General features: G+C 46.8%; 1 protein-coding gene across 7 annotated transcripts in view; it reads right to left on the reverse strand.

Annotated features, from left to right (window-relative positions):
• The window catches only part of Sorbs1 (sorbin and SH3 domain containing 1), a 226781-nt gene that overhangs the window by 84164 nt on the left and 120826 nt on the right, over nucleotides 1–21791 (reverse strand). For 4 of the 7 annotated variants that reach the window (XM_055630147.1, XM_055630148.1, XM_055630152.1 and 1 more), the window contains 4 exons: nucleotides 19324–19452; nucleotides 11607–11633; nucleotides 11380–11492; nucleotides 1738–1879 (listed from right to left, as the gene is read on the reverse strand). In XM_055630147.1, the coding sequence (XP_055486122.1) occupies nucleotides 1738–1879; nucleotides 11380–11492; nucleotides 11607–11633; nucleotides 19324–19452 (411 nt within the window). Of the gene's footprint in view, nucleotides 1–1737; nucleotides 1880–5231; nucleotides 5598–11379; nucleotides 11493–11606; nucleotides 11634–19323; nucleotides 19453–21057; nucleotides 21154–21791 lie in introns of all 7 variants that reach the window. The other 3 variants (XM_055630151.1, XM_055630153.1, XM_055630154.1) reach the window with 2 other exon arrangements.

Here is a 21791-nt window from a genome sequence, read left to right on the forward strand (position 1 = left end):
GGAAGGAAGGAAGGAAGGAAGGAAGGAAGGAAGGAAGGAAGGAAGGAAAAGAGAGAGAAAAGCCCCTGTATGATAATTACCCAATACTTTTCTGAAGGATGTGCCTCACTCTGGACAATTCTAATTTTTAAACCAAAAGGCAGAACTTGATCAAGAGAAAGGCAGGAACCAAAAGTCCTTTTTGATGAATAAGAAAATTTCAGTTATTCAAGGAAGAAACAAAGAGGGATCTCGGGCACTTTGGTGCCTGAAAACATCCTTGTAGGTGTTGTCAGAGGGACTTGGCAAGAGCTTGGCATTTCCCAAAAACCAAGTTGCCTTGGGAATAAATCCCACTTTTTTTTTAAGAACTGCCTTTCTTTCTGGGAACTAACTTGCTTTTTAGAATAATGAGTCATGAAGAAGTTCACAAGAAGCTATTGCTTTTTTTCTGCATTTTTCTTTGTTCTGCATGACAGATACTGGCAAAGAGAGCTTCTGCCAGGGAGGGTGGCAGGGCTGGAAGGAGAATGGGCACTTAGATGTAGGACCCTTCTGTTCTCTGGAAGAACACCAGGGCCACACAGTGGAGGAAAAAAAAAACACCCTGAAACCATTAAAGCAACCACTTATGATTAGAGTGAACATATTTTAAATGAGAGAAAATGTTTTATGCATCTACTTTTCCAGTTAAAAGCAGGAAAGAAAAACCTCTCTTCGATATGGAAAGCAATGTAAATTAGATTTCAGCCCATCTCCTCTAAGGGAGGAGCAGGGGAGGAGAGGAGACTATGAAGTGGGTGAGGAGAGTGTCAAGAAAAGAGGATTTGGAACCAAGCTTTGAGCTACAGACAGGGCACAACCCTTCACTGTTCCTTGAGTTCAATGCAGAAGAGTCCTCTCCTGGGAGATGGCCTGAAAACGTCCCATTTCATGATGCAAAAGGACTTTTATAAATGCAAAGTTTGTTCATCTATGCAATTCTAAAATGGAAAAGTTGGGATTTAGGACCACTGCCTGAACTTTAAGCAGAAAGGTAAAAATATATAATGATGACTTCAAAGCTCTTGCGTTTTACTGACCCCAAGGCCCTTTCAGAGATGCAGCAGGAGCAACTGGACCAGCCAGAAGAACTATAGGAACCAAACAGAACCCCTAAGCAGACCTGTCTGGGCCATGTGGAATGAGCGCAAACAGAGATGTGAATCTCTGTCACAGACGATGCCACCGAATCTGCTGTGAGAAGAGGGCTAGCCAAGTCTAGAATCCTGTTACAGAGGCACAAAAACATACTTTTTGTTGTAGAGAGTTATCTATCCAGTGTTTCCTTTTTTGAAATTTAGCATTGCATTCAAAACTGCACTTTCTAGAAACATATTACTTTGAACAAGTCAGTCATTTATGACATCACTTAAAGAGACATACTGTAGCACATGCTCAAGGCAGAGCTTCATTACATATTGAGCGATGACGAACCAAGAGACACAATCTTCTACTTTTGTGCATTAACTGTTTGCAGATAACCATGAAAAGCCAACCTATATCACATGAACTTGAACCAGCCCAGCTTACACAGAAACTGACATCATTTCAGATCAGGGGTCTCTATCTCCCTGCCACCTTGTGGGACCTTCAAAGAAGCTGGGTGGCTGGCCTGGGGAAAGGTTGGGGGAACTTTTTTTGGAGGAAGGATTTCTTGCCCCAGACATCACAGACTGGAGCTGCTGACTCCAGCACCCACGCAGGTGGCTGCCTTACCTCGATTATGCTGCAAAAGCACAATGGTGGGGTTGACGATTGTGGTGGAGGGGTAGGCAGATGAAGCTTTGCTTGTTGGAGGGAAGGCTTGAGAATCAGTTTCAATATGGGAAGAAGAAACTTCAGTTAGTAAAGGACCGCCCTGAAAAACAAAACAATTAAAAGAAGTGTAAATGTAAGACATCTAGAGTTTAGACTTAGTAAGACAAGGGAATGAAAGTTTGTACAAAGACCTTAATTATAAAAGAAAATGTAACCAATGGGTCAATTCCAGTTAGAGGTTTAATCTGGAAATGTATTCTTCTTGTTGGTATTAGTAAAGGGTAAGAGAAGGAAAGTTAAGTAAATGTTGCTGAAAGTCTCAGTATCATCCATTATTTTCACGTAGTAATGGTTGTGTATCAATCTGGTTACTGCAAAAGCAAATTCAAATGAAAATAGAATAACATGCGGCACTCATGCAATTCCAAATGCAATCTAAGAATGAGAGCTGGTGTGAGTGGGAAAAATCAGGGAAACGTAGGCACCCTGTAGAGAGATGTCAGACAAGCTACTGCTCGAAGAACAGAGAGGAGCCCCTTCGTACTGGAAAGTTACTCTGAACATCACTAAGCAAATTCGGCAGCTGGGCAGCTGTCCTGCGGGACATCTCTTCACTCCAGTGTCAGAACACAAAAATCCTTGAATCAAGATATGAGAGAATCTTGACCTAAAAACCTGAGACCCCCACCAGAAATATCAACAAATTACTAACACTTCTATAATCTGATGATGGCGTAATGCTGGTATCTTGAAACAAATGGAAAACAGGACCCTGAAAGAGAGCATGGACTGGCAAACGCAGTGCCCTCCACCACACTCAGAGATTCTTCAAAGTTGTTGTTTTGTTCACATCTTTCAAACCTTAAAGCAAAGCCTGGCAATCCCCATGCCCCAGTTTCTGGAGGCTAAACTTAGGGTTGAGCCTCTGCTAGGCAAGCTCTCTATATCCTCAGCCCCAGGGTTGCATTCTTTTTTCTTTTTTTAAAGACAGGGTTTCACTATATAGCCCAGGATAGCCTAAAATTCCCTATGTAGACCAGGCTAGCCTCAAACTCAGAGAGCCACTTGCTCTGGGCATGCGCCACTAAGCTTGGCAAGGCAGCATTCTGAAGGGGCTTTAAGATCTGATAGCTATTTTTCAAACAATTACGCTCCAAGATCAGCTACTGCATATATACCTGTGAGACAAGGACCATGTATCCCCCTCTTCTGTCACCACATAACATGTGTCCTGAAAATAGCGGGTGCTCAGAAAAACAATATTTAAGTGACAGGCACTAACTATCAGAAAGTACATGTGGGGCTAAGCTCTGTGGCAATAGAATGCACACTCATCAGGAGAGATGTTGGGGGTCAGCACCCTGGACAGATCTTGACACACAGTAGGCGCATTGCCACCAATACCTTGGTTGAGCTCTCTTTTAGATGTTCCCTGGAGAGCCACTTCTATGAGCTCAATTTTATGAGTAAGATCTTTTTCCAAGGCTTGAGGAGTTTGTATCAACTTATGCCCTGGATGCCACCCACAGAGGCATCCAGAGGGGAAATCAAGCAGTCTGCTTTTAATCTCTTAATCTGTTACCTGAAGCCAAAGCAAATATTAAACCAACTTCTGGAAAGTCTAATCCTGAACAATTAGGCCACTTGCATACGTTTCATACACTCTCCCAACTAATCTGTCCTGGCATACGAAAAACAAAGTCAATATGCAAACCTAGAGCTAAACAAATGCTCAACAGCAGATGCACACCAGAATGGCTTACAGCGGCTACATCTGGTAAGACTCATTCTACTTGCTGCACAGAAAAACACACTGGCAAGATATCTATACATCCTAACCCAAAATTCCTTATAATTCACCTAGAGGTTCAGCTAGGAGACGTGGAGTACATCAGTCTACAGCAGAGATGAACTGCAAAGCTCAAATAGAAGATCCAAACTCAGGGTTACATCTGGCCTGGGCCTGGTCTGACTGCACTGGGCTGCAACTAAGAAGCCCAGCCCATGACATAACAGTTCCAAGCTTTTGTGTGCCTGACACCTCATTACAGTTTCCCTACTAGGCCAAATAAGAAGTTTCCCTTCCTGTTCCCTGACTCGATTCAGCTTAACAAGCCATTTAGGCTAGTTTCATGGGCATATTTCTTCCAGCCAAGGATGCTAGTAAATGTTTAATTCCATCAGCAAAATACATGATACTCAGCTCACTGTACATCAAAGGTAGTGTTTGTATGGCCCAAACATCAAAACTCTTTGGATACCTGCAGCCCCTTCCCAGACCCGCTCAATCAAATTCATGATATATAATCTAGACTTCATTAGCTCTTGGGCGATCTCATGAGTACCAGCCTTGAGAGCGAACATACTCTACCACTCCTCCAGATCACTTGAGGGCGGCCCTGGCTTGTAAGCGTACCTGTGAAGCCTAGTTGCTGAGAACATGGAAGGGATTAAGCCATCACTAACTAACTAGGTCCTTTAACTTCTTCATTCACTAGGGCAGGTCCTCAGCAATGCAAAACAGTAACAAAAGTATGAAACAGTACAAAAGTAAGCAGGTACTTCGCCTATACTGAGCCATGAGTTCCTATCATGGGAACTGGCACCCTGCCACCCCACTGAGCCCTGTGGCCCGTGAGTGTCCTCACATTGCAACTTGTAATGACCTCCATTCAGGTTGTTTCATTCTGGGCTTCTGGGGAAGAAGGAGACATACGGTGCCGAACACAGCTGGACTGTCTGTGAAGAGACTCACATCCAGTCAGGACTTTATAACGTCCCACAATTATTGATACACAAGTTGGCCACCCAAACCACAGTGACCTCCTCCTCAGGGCCCCTAGCAATTATGTCCTGTGAGAAAGTCTTAACACACGGGTTTTTAGATCCATTTATTCAATTAAACCTGACTCTCTTCCCCTCTGCCTCTTTCTCTCTTTTTTAACCCCAGTCTCCACACTTCTGTTAAAAAGAATTCACTTTATGAAATCAGCCAATCAGCCAAACAGTGTCAGCCAAACAGTGCAACTTTTCCTCCCCACAACCTCTCTGCTCCCTCATTTCCTAGCACCATGCCTGCCAGGGCCTATCCACAAGACCCCACAGCTTTCCTCAGCCTTCAATGCTATCTCTGCTGGGCCTTCGAAGATCAGGACCAGGTGAAGAAAAGGCTGCAGATGCTTCTCAAAGAGAAAGCAAAGTTCCATGGGGAAGACGTGCATTCCCAACAGAGCACAGGAAAGAGGGTTCTTGAAAGGCAAGAGCAGCTACAGGCGGCCCACAGGATGCACACGGGAGACATGCTCTCGGGGTCAGCAGACACAGGCCCAGCAAACACAAGCACAGTGGCCAAGGCCTCCTCAGAACTTAGTACTTCAGTGAGAAAGGGAGGGTTTTACTGCCAGGAACAGACATTCAGGGAAGCCGTGGGGAAGGGGGTCCAGCAAGCTTACGGTACTTGAGACAGCTCCCGGGAGGTCAGGCTCCAAGCCTCTGTGGAGGTCCTCCGGTATGGGAGGGACCAGCGGAGGTGGTGGTGAGGGTGGTGGCGTCTGGCTAGCAGGGGAGAGGGAGCCACAAGCACTGGCTGGCTGGCTGTGCTGGGGTCGCCTCTGCAGATGAGGGGGAATGAAATCATCTAGTGTCGGGAAGGTCAGAGGTGAGGCAGCAGGGGTGGTCGCCGGGAGAGTGTGGACGCAGCCAAGCGGCCCCAGAGATGCTGGAGTTCGGGCAGTGCCTTCTTGCCCTCTGTCAGTATTAACCAGGTAGTGAGGGACAACTATTACCTCAGACGGGGCTGGGCTGGAGGAGGTGGCAGCCTGTGGGAAATAAGGGGTCGTTACGCAAAGGGGAGGGCAGAGAGACAGGGATTCCACATTTAAACAGTTGCGCGTGGACATGCAGTGATGCACTTGAAGAAATATTTAATCAGTGCCCTTTCCTCAGAGTACATGAGACAGTCAGTGCTAGCCAGTGCTAGCCAGCTGGCCTCCTGATACTCTATGACACAGAGGGAGCCCCGTCCAAGTTCACTTTCCATCCATCTATTTTTGAATCCTTTTAACACTTCATGAGAGAGAAAGAGAACAGACAACAGACTAGACAGGCAGGCAAGAGAGCAGCGTTTAACCCCACAAAACTGCCACAGAGCCTGCACGCTTGGGAACAAATACAGTTTCTTTAGCACCTGGTTGTTGATGTAAACATTCTCGCCACATCGTCAGTCTACGAATTCCATGCTCTGGCATACTGAGACATTTACAGACAAGAGACAGAGAGACAGAAGACGCATCCGGGGAGGCTTAGATAGAAGAATTCAGGATTCCAGCGCTGAAACAGTAGTGAAAAGAGAGAGGGGAGGGAAGCCCAGAGAACAAGTGAGGCGCTCGAATTGGTTTTGAAAGAGACAGCATAGAAGACACACAAACATTCCTAGTTTCTTGCCTTGGCTGGATAACACGGCTGCCAAAGGTAAGTTTCTTTGTTCTTCTGGTTTTCGGGATCAGAGGTAACCTGGGGGCCTAGCACGGGAGGCCTCGCTGCATCTGGGAACGAGGCCCATGTCCCCAGTGTGGGGTTCTCACCACGGTTACCGGCATCTTTGTGGTTGTCAAAGAATAGCTTGGGAAGGTCAGGAGGAGGAGCAGGGGGTGGTTTTCCTGTGCTGGCTGTGGCTGTGCTGGGGACAAGGCTGGGAGCTGGTGCCTGGGTGCCTGCAGCCTCCGAGGGAGTGTCTCTGGCTGAGTCACGTGCAACAGGAGAGTAGTTTTCCCATGTTGCCCGGCAAATGTTATTGGATAAACACGGGACATATAAGCTGCTGACCTGTTTATTCCTTGTAGCCTCCTGATGTGGGTTAGAGCTCACATTCTTACTGTACACTAGTCTAGAGGCTGCATAGTGTTGCTGGGGTTGGGAGGAAGTGCCAAGGACCATGGACCCCAGTAGCAATGAACGAGGACACGCCGCACCTTTGGGAGCCAACCTAGCCGCCAGGGGAACAGAGACCGGTGGAGGCAGTGAGGGGTTCTGCTGGCTGGGGGGGGTGCTGGGAGGGGTGTAAGGCTTTGGTGAGCTCATGTAGAGGGAGTCCTTGTAGTTGCGGTGGAGAGTGGGGGACAGCCATGCAAAGTGGCCCTCTTGAGGAAAAGGAAGGTGTCGGGGAGACAGAAGCTTTAGCAGTGGTTTCAAGACACGACATCAGAACAGGGAGAAAGAAAGAGGAGGGGAGATGAGAGAAGGACCATTAGAAACAGCAGCACAGCATGATAAAAGACAAAACAACTCCTGACAGACTTTTAAGCAAATCCTTCTGGTGCCCACAGCCGTTGTCTGGTCAGCTTCAAGGACTGACTCACACCTACCTGCAGGGCTGGCCTGACTCATAAGCCAGGGAGACCGAATCAGCTCCAACACCAATGTTTGTTTGGCTGCATCTCTGTAGAACCCCTGATTCCAGGAAGGGATCAAGAGCCCATCTGCCAGTGGATGAAGCCCCTGAGTTGAGTCCCCTCTCCTTCCCAACCCTCCTTCCGTCAAGACCCCTGCGGACGAAGCCTTTAAATATAAAGTTGAAGTTCACTAGACTTGTCAGTTACTTTAACTCTTTCCCTGTAGGAAAAAGAGAAATGGAAGGCCCTCCTGTATGTGTGTTCACAGGAGGCAGATGTCTTTCTGGAGCCCCTGGCTCAGCTCTCGATTCTACAGCATACAAAGTTCACTTAGGGAAGGGCATTAAAGACTTTGAGTCCATGTGTGCTCTTTCCTCAAAAGAAACAACCTGAAGGAATTAATCATTAAAAATACAGCTGACGGATATAGCTCAGTCTGCCCAGCATGTGTAAAGCTCGGAGTTCAGTCCCCAGAACTACAAACAAAACGACATGGGAGACAGTCATGAGATTAAAAAGCATGGAATCTACCACCTCTGAGGCACATGGGCGTGTAATTAGCCTGTGGGGCTTGACTGAGTCTGGCTTATTCAGCCAGACCATCTTTTCCATACTTGGGTGATTCGAACAAAGCTCTGGTAACAGGTTGAGAGCTACAGAGTTGAAATTCCTACCTCTTCCCTCTGTGCTCACCAGTTTTCTTCCATGGGACTCAATGGGGCAGAGGGACAGGAGGCCAGCTGACTCTCCAACCTGGTCCTCCTCAGCCAAACTGTGGCTTACCTGGGAACTAACACCGCAGAGAAGCAGCACCAATGGTCCAAGACTTTGCACACTGGCCCTGACCTTCAGATTTCAGTGTGAGAACAAAACCAGAACCCTCCTCTAATTGCACATGTGAGAGAGACTAGAAGTTGGTGAATAAATTGCAGATGTGTTGTGACTAAAAACTAGGAAGGAACTAGGAAGATAGCTGAATGAGTAAGGGCATTTGCTGTTCAAGCGGGAGGACCTAAGTTTGAATCCCCAGGACCCAGGGAAAAGGCCTGGCATGATTGGACATTCCTGTAATCCTAACAATGTGATACAGAGACAGGGGATCCCAGAGTTCACTGAACAGCTGTCCTGGCTGAAAAAGCAAGCTTGTGATTCAGTGACAAGCCCTGTCTCACAGGAGTAAGACAGACAACCCCGAGGAGACCACCTGCCATCCTTCTTTTGTCTTTGTATGTGCACACACAGATAAGCATATGTACATACTCATATGCAGGCAACACATACACTGCCTCTACTGAGGCCGCTCTTAAATGTGTGTGAAAGGAAAGGGACATTAGAAAGGAGACTAGGTGAAAAGTTTAAAAAAAAAACTTTATGACTCTGGATTAAGACAATCTTCTAGAAACAGTAAACAGCCTACACCTTAAACACAAGCTTGAAATGACAACTAGTTTAGGTAGAGAGGCAACAATTTGGATATTGTCCATTAACCAGATCCATGTCTTGTTCCAGTATACCCACAATAGTGCCAGTTGAGCGTGGCCATTTGTACCAGCCCCAAATCCACAATGAAGAGCCCCTCTAGTATATAACAAGGGCAAAGCTTGGCATTAGCTCTTTGGTTTGATGAGTTTGGACTGAGTGCTATCACACTTTGCAGTCTAACTTGACAGTCTCCAGAAATGACTGAACTAACTCCCACCATTGGGATTGTCAAGAAAGTTGACAGGGCTCACAAGAAGCAAGTAGAAACCATTTTGATCTGGGCTCAGGTTCACTCTGGCTTTGCAATAGAGTTTCTAGCATAGAAATAGTAATTTCTTCTTGTCCAAAGATAGAAATGAGTTTTAAACTTAATTCAGCCATGACCATGTATGGTACCAGGACTGCATGACATCAGGCACAAGCCCTCCTAAAGTTGTGACCTTACAGAGAGGACACTTCCCCAGAGTGTCCACAAGACACAGAGAGTCAAAGGACTTCCTGTCCTGGGGATTCTTTTAACTCTAAAGAAGAAGGGAGTTGGGCTGAGCAAGGACATAGAGGAGTAGCTTTTTGCTTCATTTTAAGTACTGCAGCCTAACCTGCCCACTGACCACTAACGAAATTCCACAATCTTTTCAGAGAGTGGGTCTAAAGTTCCGGAAAGTTAGAAAATTCCAGAAACTTCCAAGCCTCATCTCTACACAGACTACCATGCTGATGATGACCTCACAGAAAGGGATTCTGTGGTTTCCTGGCCTGAGGAATAGCGGCGGGGGAGGGGGGGTAGGAGAGACAGCAAGACCAGGCAGGACATAGGATTCCCACCTAGCCCATCCATCTTCTGGGCCCTAATTCAGTCCTTGAGAGAAGATGTTCTGCCAGCAGATCCATAAACTCCATGGGGCTGGAACAAAGCCAGGAACTTGCCCAGCCTGCCTTGCCTTTATTGAAGCCAACACTGGTGTAATTATAGCAAGCACTACACAGCTAAGAATTCGTGTTTACTTTCAGAAAAGAAATCTACAAAGTAATACAGGACATACAGTTCCCAACATTCAAATGGCAAATCTTACATTGAATGTACAAAATAAAATTCCCGCATCAGCTGTTTTCCTGTCTCCCTGAAGTCAGCACAGGAAATGTGACTTTGAGTAACAAACAGATCATAATATGTGCTGGGGGAGCTATCACCTTACTACAAAGCTTCCCTTCCTTGAGGGCAATGTTTAACACACTGGTCTGAGTACAAGTACAAGAGTTTTGTTAAATACATGTATTTTAAAAGGACTCATCTTTACCCCTCATGTGATATTTATTTCTTTATATATTTCTGGGACATGAGTCCTGGGCCTTGTACATACTAGGCAAGTATTTCACCCCTGAAATACAACCCTACCCTGGCCCTTGCTTTTTTGTGTGTTCACAAAACCAAGAGACACTGGAGAATTATCCTTTGGGCTAAGTCACTGGTGGTGAAAGACATGCCTGCTATGACTTGATCCTGGCTATGTTCTAATCTGGGTAGAGCAATAGGATCCAACCTTGAGACAGCTGCAAAGGAGGTGTTACTACCACAGACAGCACATTATATACTGAGAAAGCTTTAGGAAATGGGAAGATTCTGGCAAGCCATCAGACAAGGGACCTCCAAGAAGCCAGGCCTATCCACAGTGCCTGGCTCTAACCAGGGCCTACATGTACAAGGCTGAATGAAGGTGGAACGGCTTAACGGTGCTGCTCATCAACAAGACAGAAGAGGGACCAACTGCAGACCCAGGGAGACAGGTCTGTACAGGAGGAAGGTAACATCTGATTTCCTTGTATGTTCTAGGAGTCCTTCAGAAAGAAGCACAGGGCTTGCACCACCCAAGGGTCTTTGGAGCAGCAGCACCTCCTGTAAGGAGGATGGCTCCAGTCCATGTAAGATGGCTCCTCTTTATAAAATATCCTTCATATACCACTGGAATGATAGGATCTATTCCCTTTATCAAAACAGTAAAGCATGGGAAAGAGAAGGAAGAAAGAGTGGAAAACCAACTAGGAACACCAACCAAAGCAAAATTATCCCTACACCAAACTGTCTAGCTTTAGAGGACTGTCTCCCATGCAAGTACTAGCCAGGCTCAGCCCTGCTTAGCTTCCACAACCAGGTGAGAATGTACCTGTTCGGGGTGGTATAGCTGTAGATGGGGATCTTCTATAGCAGACCTGATCTAGACTGTGAATCCAGCCTGTGCTGCCATTTGTGATTCTGTCCTCAGGCCCTTGGGCTACTGGATTTATGGCTTGGCTACAAACACCTGATGTTAAACTGTCATAATACAGTTGCTCAAACTCTGAAAGTCTCATCTTTAGAAAGCTAGTGGAATAAATGCCAGAGGCATTTGTCTGAATATTACACTCTAAACAATTTCTTAAAAATAAGCTCAGACTTTGCTCTACCTTGAAGGCTAAATGAACCCCTTCTTTTAGAACCTTTCCCCATGAACATTAAACCTAGAAAACAGCAGGCTTATTTCCAACACTCACAGAGACCAGCCTCATCCCACACTCTTGGTCCCTTTGACCGCCAAGTCTCTTTCTGAGAAAGCTATTCCAGAGATGACTAAAGACTGGGTCCCTACTCCATAATCCAGCTGGGCTATCAGGGAGGCACAAGTCTGGGCTGCAAAACTTGAGAACAGGCACTGCTAATGAGTGCCCACCCTGTCTGTGGGCACACACCTACCTGGGGCTTGTCAGTAGAAAGGCTGGGATGTACACTTCTGTAGCCCTTGGCAGCAAGAGGGGAGGGCTGGGCGTTGCCATTGGCATCGGCACTGGAAGAAAGTTTCCACTCATCTGAAACAAGAAAGACAAAAACAAACCCCCATCACTCACAGGTAACAGCTGCTGGCTTCCCTCTAATTCAAGTGTCCCTGAGCCCCAAGGCACCTAAGGTAAGAAATGCCATACCTGCCGAAGGGTCCTCCGGCTCCAGGCCTGTGCGAGGAGCAAGAAGGATGAAAACAAAAAGGAAAAAACAGAAATGGTTACGCTTGCGGGAAGTAAGCATGAGACACACTGGACGATGAAAATCAGCAGCCCTTGTCTGACACAAAACTCCCTCAGTCAAGAAGGCCCAATTACCATAGGAACCCACTTGAAACCATGATGTGTTCACAGGCGCTGACCTTTGAGAACACAAGACTACATTCACAGGAATGAAGAAACAATTGTTCCTTGACATTCTTACTTTACAGACTGAAAGGCAGCCGAACTCTCTGCTGTCCAGGCCCTACTCACTCTCATTCTCCACCCCCAAGCCTGCTGCAGGCTCAGAATGACTGTGCTTTGGCAGGCGGGGTTAACTAATAGGACCCAGCAGTAGACCATGACTGAAGCATCGATAGTATGTTGGTTTTTATTTTTTGTTGGGAGGAGTTGTTTGTTTGTTTGTTTGTTTGTTTGTTTGTATGTTTTGGGATCCTGGACTGTCTCTATCACATTAAACGAGGTACAAAAACATTTACAAGTGGGCTGGAGAGAGGCTCAGCAGTTAAGAGGATCTTGCTACACAATCAAGAGGACCAGAGTTCAGATCCCAGTACCCACATAACAAGCCAGGAATGCCACAAATGCCTGTAACTCCAGCTCCAAGAGATCTGATGGCCTCTTCTAGCTTCTGCCAAAGGGGTTGGGGGAGGGGGCAGGAAGCACAAACAAATAAATCTAATTAAAAAAATTTTTTGAAAAGAAAATTCCACACCTGATTTGATTTCACATGACAGTTCACAGTCAAAATGCAGGTGTGCTGAAAATATAACAGGCTACATGTATGAAGTTATGTGAAAAATGAATCTCACGTTTAGGCCTGGACTCCTTCCATTGTTTATAATTCAAAGACTCCAAATCTAAAAGAAAAACACCTGAAATACTTCTGATCTCAAGCACTTCAAGACCCAGTGACTCCTCATGTGACTGTACATCTGAGCAAGGAACAGCCACAGATAACACAGAAATGAAGGAGCTGTGCTTCCAAACACCCTGATTTATGGACACTAAATTTTGAGTAGTTCAGATTTTGTGTTGCATGTGATACCATTCTTCTTTGCATTTTTCTTCCAGCCATTTAAAACACAAAAGCCATTCATAGCCAGCAAGCTGGATTTTGCTCATGGCCAGCTTGGCAACCCCTACTCTTCAATCCTTTAACTCCCTTCTGTTCCCTGATAGGTCTTTTCTCACTCTCCTAGACATAAGCAAGGGACTCATACTTCAGTCCTTGAATCCAAGCCTCCCCTTCAGTGTGGGACTCTCAGACCAACAATAGACTTTCGGGGCATCAAGCACTGCTCAGGTGACAGACACTTACTTAGTATTTAATTTAATTAAACACTCGCTGGACTTCATGGATGAGAAAGCAGAGGGGCCAAATGCTTTGCCCAGAGCAGAAAGCCTCGAACAGGAAAGGACAAAGCAGCAGAGTGCTCTGACCGCCACACAGCTGCCAACCACACCAGTAGCCAGGGAGATGCTGGAAGCCTTTTAGAGTCAGAGCAAAAGGCAAGGTGACCTGCATTCCATGAAGGGCATGGTCTAGCTGCATCAGTCTGGGGGAGGTCTCGGTAGATTCAGACTGCTGAGACTTACTTCGTATTTATGGTCAAGAAAGAGATGGGAGCCCAAGAGTTTTCATTTCTAACAGTTCCAGTGATTCTGATGCTGGCAGTCCACACCCTATACTCTGACAGAAAGCACGCTAAAAAAATATCCTTATTTTGGGACACCCCTCAAGGCTCAGGGATCATCTCAGAAGAGGAAGCAGAAAGACTCTAAGAGCCAGAAGTGGTGGATGACTCCAAGAAAACAAGTGTTTTCCAACTAACTAGACAACTGCATTCGCAAGACCCCAGCAAGTTGAAGCAAGAGAAAAATCTAAGTTCAGAGTGGGGGAGATGTAGTTGAGACACTAGTAAATGCTCTTTAAGGGTGTGACCTTCCTTAGGTCGACTACAGCCCAGCACAGGCACCATACCCAAGCCTATTTAAGCAGCACAAATGACTAGATGCGGTTAAACAAAAAAGAGAACACAAAGTTGGGTGGCTAGGCAGATGGGCATGGATCTACAAGGAACTGGCAAAGTGTATAATATATACAGTCCAAACAAACTGTTTGATAGTCTCAAAGAATTAGTACAAATATTATTTTTAAAATACCCTACTGGCAAACCCCTAAAATGCAGAATTTTTAAGGTGAGTCAGTTATTTACTCTGGTAGTGGGTTGCCTTTTACATCTCTGCCACTCCCTTATAGACAATTCACAACCATCTGCCTTCTCCAACAGACACCAAGTGAAAGATTCACCAGGTGTGTGTCTCACACATGAACTGGTTTGTGTAACCGGAATAAGTCTGCTAACCACACCAAACTTCACATTTTTTATCTGTAAACTATAAAGACTCCCCTATGTCCTTCTCCCAAGGTTGCCAAGGAATCAGATGTTCAGGCATGTGAAGGTGACCATGTTTAATACTCAGTGCCAGCCAGGCGCCTCGCCCAGAGAACTTCATATACCTAGCCAGCCCCAGAACACGGACATTCTGTGACAATGACCCTTCATCCTCGTCACTCTATCACTTTTAATGTCCCCTCTTCTTTCCCAAGATGCTCATATTTCTAGACACCCCCTATAGGGTCATTTTTCAAATTCATTAAGTTTATATAGACATCAAATTGCAATAAGCTTCACAAGGGGCTCCTTGATGATAGAGGTTAATACAGCTCACAGACTTGGAGACACATTATTTTGCCCTCTTTTTGGCTTCCTGTTGGATTGGTTCTATTCAAGTGACACTGGAAAACAGACATGTCATGACAATTGAGGAGTGACTGTCCTTCTAAACTGGTTAGCATCATAAGAAGTCATCCTCATGCCATCAGATCACCTCCCATGAGCTCAACTCCTCTGCCTTGCTGACTACGCCTCCTCATCTGCAACACAGACTCAGACTCTGAGTCGCAGCACTGAGCGAACAGTATATGGTGCAGGAGCTAGAGAGATGGCTCAGTGGTTTAGATCGCTTGTTGATGTGGTGTGTAGCCCAGGCCAGCCTCAAACTCTCAGCAATCTTCCTCCTTCCGCCTTCCCAGTAGTGGGATTACAGAGGTGCACCACCACATCCAGATCAAAATACAGGAAAATCGACAAGAATATAAATTACAGTAAATGATCTCTCCGTTTAGTAAACTCAAAGGCATACTGTCCTTGGGAAATTACTTGGATTTTCTTTTTTCTTTTCATCCCAAATCTTCAAAACTGTTTCCCTCACTGTGCCCAAAAGGGTAGTTCCCAGGATCTGAAAAAGCAGCTTGCTTCCTTATTGAAGGAGAGCACACTTCTGGCATTTTGTCAGCCCTCATCCATTATCTTTTCTTTTGAAAGTGGAAGGTTGGTAGCATCTCAGGGCCAATTACATCTGAGTGCACAAGGTGAAGTTTTACATACATAGTCATCAATTACTGACTCCTGAGGGAAGAGACTGTCAAAAATGCTTCCTCCAATAAAATGAAAAATTGGCTTGTACATAGATTTGCAGATCTGAGGATACCCAGTCTTTCTATTTAAAAATATCTACTTTGCCTTTTATTCTCTCTGCTCTTTACATACTTTTCTGCCCATGGCTAAAGCCTCCAGGTATGAGTTTTTATCTCTCTCTTTTTTTTTCCTAGCTTCATTTTTGGTTTCTTGCTTATTAAAAAAATATAGTCCTTCTTGGGATCTTGTAGTTCTCTGGGCTGGTATCTCTATCCTTTCCCTGTAGTAAACAAACTTTTAGCACTAGCACTGAGCCTAAGGTGGTGTGAGGCGTGCCCTAAATTTGCAGCTGGGTGTCAGAAGGGATCGTGCTGCCTTGTGGGGCCCTTTTCTCTAACTTTTCAGTTGGCCCTAATTCTCACAGTATACTCATAGAAAACAGATTTCAGTCAGGGCTACACAAAGAAACCCTGTCTCAGAGAGGAAAAAAGAGAGAGACTGAGAGGGTCTAATTTATGAGACCTCTGCTATTGACAATTAGGAGAGCAAATGTGAGAATCACACAAAGGGAAATGAATTGATTGTGGCTGCAAGAATCATTCTGCCTGAGGATAACTTTGCAGGAAACATCTGGGACCAAGTAGCCCAGTGCCCAGACTGCAAGGGACTGCTAACCTAGAGCCTGTCTGAGTCAGGGCACAGCATCTCGGTAACAAGCTACATGATCCCCAGGCCACAAGGGAAAGGAACTGGGAACGGCACCCCCCACCAGTGCAGACTCCTTAACTGCTCTTCCAAAAAAAAGGAGGAGGAGGCAGAAGGAGAGGAGGAAGAAATGGAAGAAGGAAGAAGAAAAAGAAGGAAGGGGAGGAGGAGGAAGGAAGAAAAGAAGAAATAAGAGGAGGAGGAAGAGGAGGAGGCGAAACACTAACTTAGGGCAGTGATGGGGCTGCAAACACCCAGATATGGCTGGGCAATAAGATCAGGAAACAAGGAGAAGATAATGAGGCTTCCCCCAGACTCAGGGAGTCAATACTGGAATCATTTCCACTCTTCTCAGGCGGCTCTGAACCTAGGATCCAAAGTCTATAATCAGAGATAAGGTGTTGGTCAGGGACCTGGGATCCAGCCACCACTCAAAGGCAGGACTTTGGGGGTTGAGAAGTTCAGTGGTTAGAGCCCTGGCTGCCCTTTCAAAGCACTCCAGTTCAGTTCTCAGCACTTGCCTGGGGGAGGGGAACAACTTGCAGACTCCTGTAATTCCAGGTCCTGTGGGATTTGTCACCATTGTTCTCCAGACACCAGAACTGACATACACACACCTGCGCTCACATGCATATGTGTGCGTGCAAAACACACACGCACACACAATTAAAAATAAAAGTTTAAATTGTAAATGCATATATTTTAAAGCAGGAGTCCAAAGAGCAGTCGGTTTAAACTGAGCATCTCTAAGGGCCTCAGCTTCTCTTCCTTTGGTTTGATGCTCACATGCTTTTCAGCTTGGTGGAGGCAACCCATGACAGAAGATGGCTCCATCTTCCTGGAGTTCGTGTGCAGGAACTCCTGTATCCACACCACAGACCTTCATTTCCAAATGCCTCCTAGAAATTTCTTTCGGAAGTCCTTCTCTTGCCAGGAAACTCAACATAGCTAAGAACAGGACGCACTGATCGTCCCTTTCCAACATCCTTCCCAAAGCTCTCACTTTCAGGAGTTACATGATCTTGAAATCCACCTGTTCAGCATGCAGTCCTTGAGTCTCGCATCAAGCCCCATCATTTCATTCCTTCAAAGACACTTTACCTTGTCCACCACCGCCACTGCCCTTAATCCTGACCAGACCTCCTGCCTTCAAACCAAACTAACAGGATTCAGCCTTTAGCAGCCCTCCTGACCTATTGTGATAACAAGGATTGTCAGGTCAGGCCGGTGCTGAATGCTTGATATGAAAGAGCTCCTTTAACGCAGCAACTCCAGCAGGGGACAGTGCCCAACTGATAGATAAGAAAACTGACGCCATCTAGACAGAGAAGACTGCATTCATATATTTAGGAATTCACATAAACACACACACACACACACACACACGCTCGTGTGCGGGTGCTCGAGTTATCATCACCACCAACAACAAAGAAAAGAGGCCATGATTTGAAAGAGAGTAAGTACTGGGGCTTCATGAGTGAAGTTGGAGGGAGAAAGGGGAAAAGAGATAAATATAAATATACAATAACCATCTTTTAAAATTAAATTTTTTTAAAAAAAAATCTGTGTGATTGATAGCTGTCTCTTAGTTCTTCCAAGTATTCGCATTTTCAGAAGGTTTTTAAAGACTTGATGAAGAGGATCAAATTCTTCCCCACCAAACTTGTTAAAGTAAACTTGTAGGAATTCCCGTGGACAAGATGGCGCTTTCTAGACCATCTCACCTGCACGCTTACTTCTGCAGCACAGTAGAAGTCCCTTAGCAAGTGCCATAACGGAGACAGCTGCTCTGTGTTAGTGCCACCTAAAACCACTAGAGGGAGCTCAAGGACCCTTCTCCGTTGCCTAAGGCTTGGAAGATCAAGGTTGCTAGGCTTTCCTCTTGAAGCATCTCTCTTCTTCCAGCCTTGTGAAGAAATTATTTTGCCTTTCTTCTCAACTGCATCTCTCCCAGAGAAGAGAATGGAAAACTCTAGTAGGTCAGGACTCAAGTGTGGAATCAAGAAGCCCTTAGCCAGCTTTTGGTGTTAAGAATGCTTCAGGTCTTCCCTAGGCCTAGGAACAGAGATGACCTCCTTGGAAATCAGTATTGCCTCTAAGGAGCTTGTCTTCAAATCCTGGCCTGGCCTCATTCTCAAGTGTCTGCCTTGGTACCATAGGTGGCTGGAGCAGGAAGTCAGCAGATGCAAGCATTACTCATTTGCATCCCACATAATTCTACCATGTTACAATACCCCACACACACACACCATACCCGGAGTTGCAAGCCCTGTCTCCTTTTCATGCAGATTCCAACAGTGTGCTTCGTTTCCCAGTTTCAAGAGAAGAGAAAACCCCATCTCCTGCAGCTGTTTTCAAATGTGGTCTTTGGGCCAGCTCTACAACCTGACCTAATAATTTGTCAGAAATACAAAAGCAAAGACCCTTCCTCAGACTGACACGCAGGCATCACAAGCCTAAACCTCTGGACTGGGTCCATCTTGCCTGTCTACTCATGACAGATGCAGAGAGGATACCAGCCCTACAGAGTGCTTACAGAATGGACCACCCAAAGCTAACTACCCATGGAACCACAAGCCAGCATTTCACTATGCCAGAATACATGGGCTGTAGAACGCTCTCTCTGGAGAGGTCAAAACAACCCCAATCCCAATCTTAATCTAAATGGCATCTCACACCTAACAGCTTATTCCATGCCACCAAGCCCATTAAAATCCTGCACATCCGCCTTGGTTACAATAATCCTGTGTAGCCGGTACCATCAACTCCCTGACACAGATGAGAACCTCAGGGTTGAGAGAGAAACTGTCCCGGCCCTCAGGTGTGTGAGGGGGTGTTGGGGTGAGCAAAGCACAGTCCCAGGCTGAAGTCCCAACACTATGTAATTGGCATTCTGACTTCCCAGTCAAAGGGGTCAGCGTGAGCAGGGGGTCCTGGCACGGGCTGCACAGGTCTCAACTGGCTCTTGCTCACCACTGAGCTGCTCTCATGATCCCTGTCCCCTCTCTCTCTGCCGTGTAGTCCCTACCCAGCATCCCATGGTTTCCACTTTCTTGGCAGCAACGCCTTCTGTCTCTCGCTTCTCCAGTCAGCCCTATCTGGCCAAGTCAAAGCTGGCCCCAGAAGCAGGCAGAACCGTAGAGATCTCTAATCTCCATGCCATCCCATGTGTTTCGAGATGCTGAGCTGTGAACATCTATACCCACAGTCTTCAGAGCACCGGCCATGTAACAGGGCCCTCTGCGCAGTCAAGGGAGGCATCACCAGGCTGCGCCTTCACCTGAAGCACCACTAACCATCACTGGAGGCACAGAAGTCACTGCCCTGGGGACCCCTGGAGAAGGCTGCGGCTAATGAATTCACAACACCCCTCCCCACCCCTGCTGAACCACAAGTACATCCGGCCTCCCCTGTGCACACCTCCCCTCCCAGACTCCAGGCCAGCACACCTGACTTGCTCTCATGCTTTGGAGATTCCTGGGGGCTCACAGGGCTGCTGCTTGGGGTTTCCCTGTAGGAAGAGGAGGCCCGAAGGGTCACGGTTCCTTTCCCAGTGCAAATTTTTGTTGGGTCCATGTCTGAAAAGAAAAGATCCAAAGGAGAGGATTAGAGCCCAAGATTCCCGAGGGAGTTGCATGATAATCTGTTAGCTGATGGTTACAGCCAGCGGGGGAATGAGATGAACCTGGTTACATCTATGCCTACTCCTCAAACATCTACAACCATGAAAATTAATCTGTGGCAGCAATGGTACACTAGCATAATGAGATGAGGGAGAAAAGCCACGGTAAGTTCTGAGTAAATGCATGAGTTACAGTGTCAGCTGAAGACATTTCCCACTGGAAAGAAGCTGGCTCATTCCTTCTAGGAAATGAAGTTTGGCTTGCTAAGCAGATTCTGGCCAGTTAGTAAGGCACGGCTCAGGAGGGAGTCTGTGAAAGATCTCTCAAGCTTGCAGACCACCCTTCTCACAAAAGACGGAGCCCACAATGCAGTGCACTAGGGGCATTCCGAAGAGAATCGCTGCTTCTTGCATCTCTCCTTGCGCAATAGCCCTGAACCATGAGACAGAGGTGCTGGTCACAGACGGGAGCTTTCACACTCAAGCATAATGAGAGAACAACACACAACCAGGAAGGTGGCCAGACAGGCTCAGTCCCCACACAATGGTGTCCTCTGAACCTCTGCTTAGTCTACACAGAGTCCCCACTGTCCACATGCAGAGGCAGGAACATTCTCTAGGAAGACTCTCAAAGCAGTCATCTGCATCCAGGGCTATGTGTCCCCAGTCCCTCCATGATGTCTCAGCACCGTGCCCAGGTCTATTCCCAGGAGAGGTAGTGAGAAGACAGGTTTCCTTCCTCTCGGCTCTTCATTCCTGCCCCAACAGCCCTCCTCCATGGGCAGGAAAGCAGGGAACCCACAGTGAACCACAGACAACACGGTGACCGCAGGGAGCACCTGAGCCCACCAAGAGAGTGAGCAACTGGCGGTGTGCGAGTATGAAAAGAACCAGACCAGGGTCCGGTCAAAGGGGTGAGAGGCAAACTGGCAAATCCACAGCCCGTCTGTACGTTCCTGCACACACACCCAAATCTGCCCAACTTCTGCGTGCCTCTCGTCCCACTTTGTCTACAAGAAACTTTGAGTCACAACCTCCCTCGAGTGAACTATATACCCCCGACTCTTGGAGAGGAGAGGCAGGAAGTAACCGCAGATGAAGCTAGAGAGGAGCGGGAGTGCTCTGGGGAACGGCCCTGAGTATCCCACACGGAACACCATCTGACATCTACAGGAGCTGCTTCACACTCAGCTTCTCCTGAGGCCAGGTTAACTCTCTCAGAACTGGAGTTTCCACAGAAGTATTAGGACTTGCAAACCTCTCATGAGAGCCTCACTACAGAGGGAAGGTTCAGCCTCTGCGCTAGGCCTTCTAAAACAGGGAGGGCCCGGCTGCAGCCTCAGGTCCCTGCCCTACTCCCTCGCTTACACACTTACAGGCAGACCACACACACACCACACCACAAGACACCCACAGAAAGAGAGAGAGGAAACAACTTAGGGAGAGGAAATGCCTTCTACACATGCAGGGATTAAGGTTCACAGCATGGCGTTAGAAGCAAAGAAGAAAAGAAACCATGCATGATCTGACCATTAAAAGAAACAGCCCCGAAGAGAGATACCTGGAGGGAGTACTAGGCCTGTAGGGCTTTTCACTGTCTTCACAGGAATTATTTTAACAGCAGAAATAGAGCGCGCACGTAAAGGGTCTGCAGTTGCTGAAAACACAAAAGGGTCAACGGTGCATCTAGGAAGAACGTTTGGGAGACACTCAGGCAAGTCGAGGAACTTGAAGGACAATAGAAGGAAGTTGCCAACGCTCAAAGAACAATGCAAAGAGCAGTAGATGCAGTCATTAAAAATAGCCTGCTTTCTCTCTTTAGGGTTCTGGGCCAAGATGGCAGAAGCCTTCCTCCAACCATTACTCAAATAGAGTTGGTCAGTGTTTACCGGCACCTCCTGGCACACCAGGAGCTTGCCAAGGCTCTGGACAAAGAGATGAACAGAGACGCAGATGGCCTGGCAAGCGGAGGAAGGGGAATGCAATCGGAGTACAAGGTGTCCCTTGGGAATAGTGGGTCATCTGCTATGCAATGAAGGCTTTGAGGACAGGGCCGGGGCTGCAGGTGAGGAACAAGAGGATCACTCTCAGACTGCCTGGCCCCTTCAGCCCTCACAGCTGTTCCTCCCAAATCAGACCTTTTTGGATCCTGTGCCTGCTCTGATTGTCAACACCCTCCGACCCCACGCAAACCAGAACCCCCATGTAGTGGGAACCAGATGGTCTTGCTGAAAAAGAGGTGCCAAGTGTCCAAGTGGATGATTAAGGCTCTGGGCAGTACCTCAGTACACACAC

Source organism: Psammomys obesus, unplaced genomic scaffold (genome assembly GCF_907164565.1).
Source record: "Psammomys obesus unplaced genomic scaffold, mPsaObe1.curated_primary_1811, whole genome shotgun sequence".
Taxonomy (NCBI): Eukaryota; Metazoa; Chordata; class Mammalia; order Rodentia; family Muridae; genus Psammomys; species Psammomys obesus.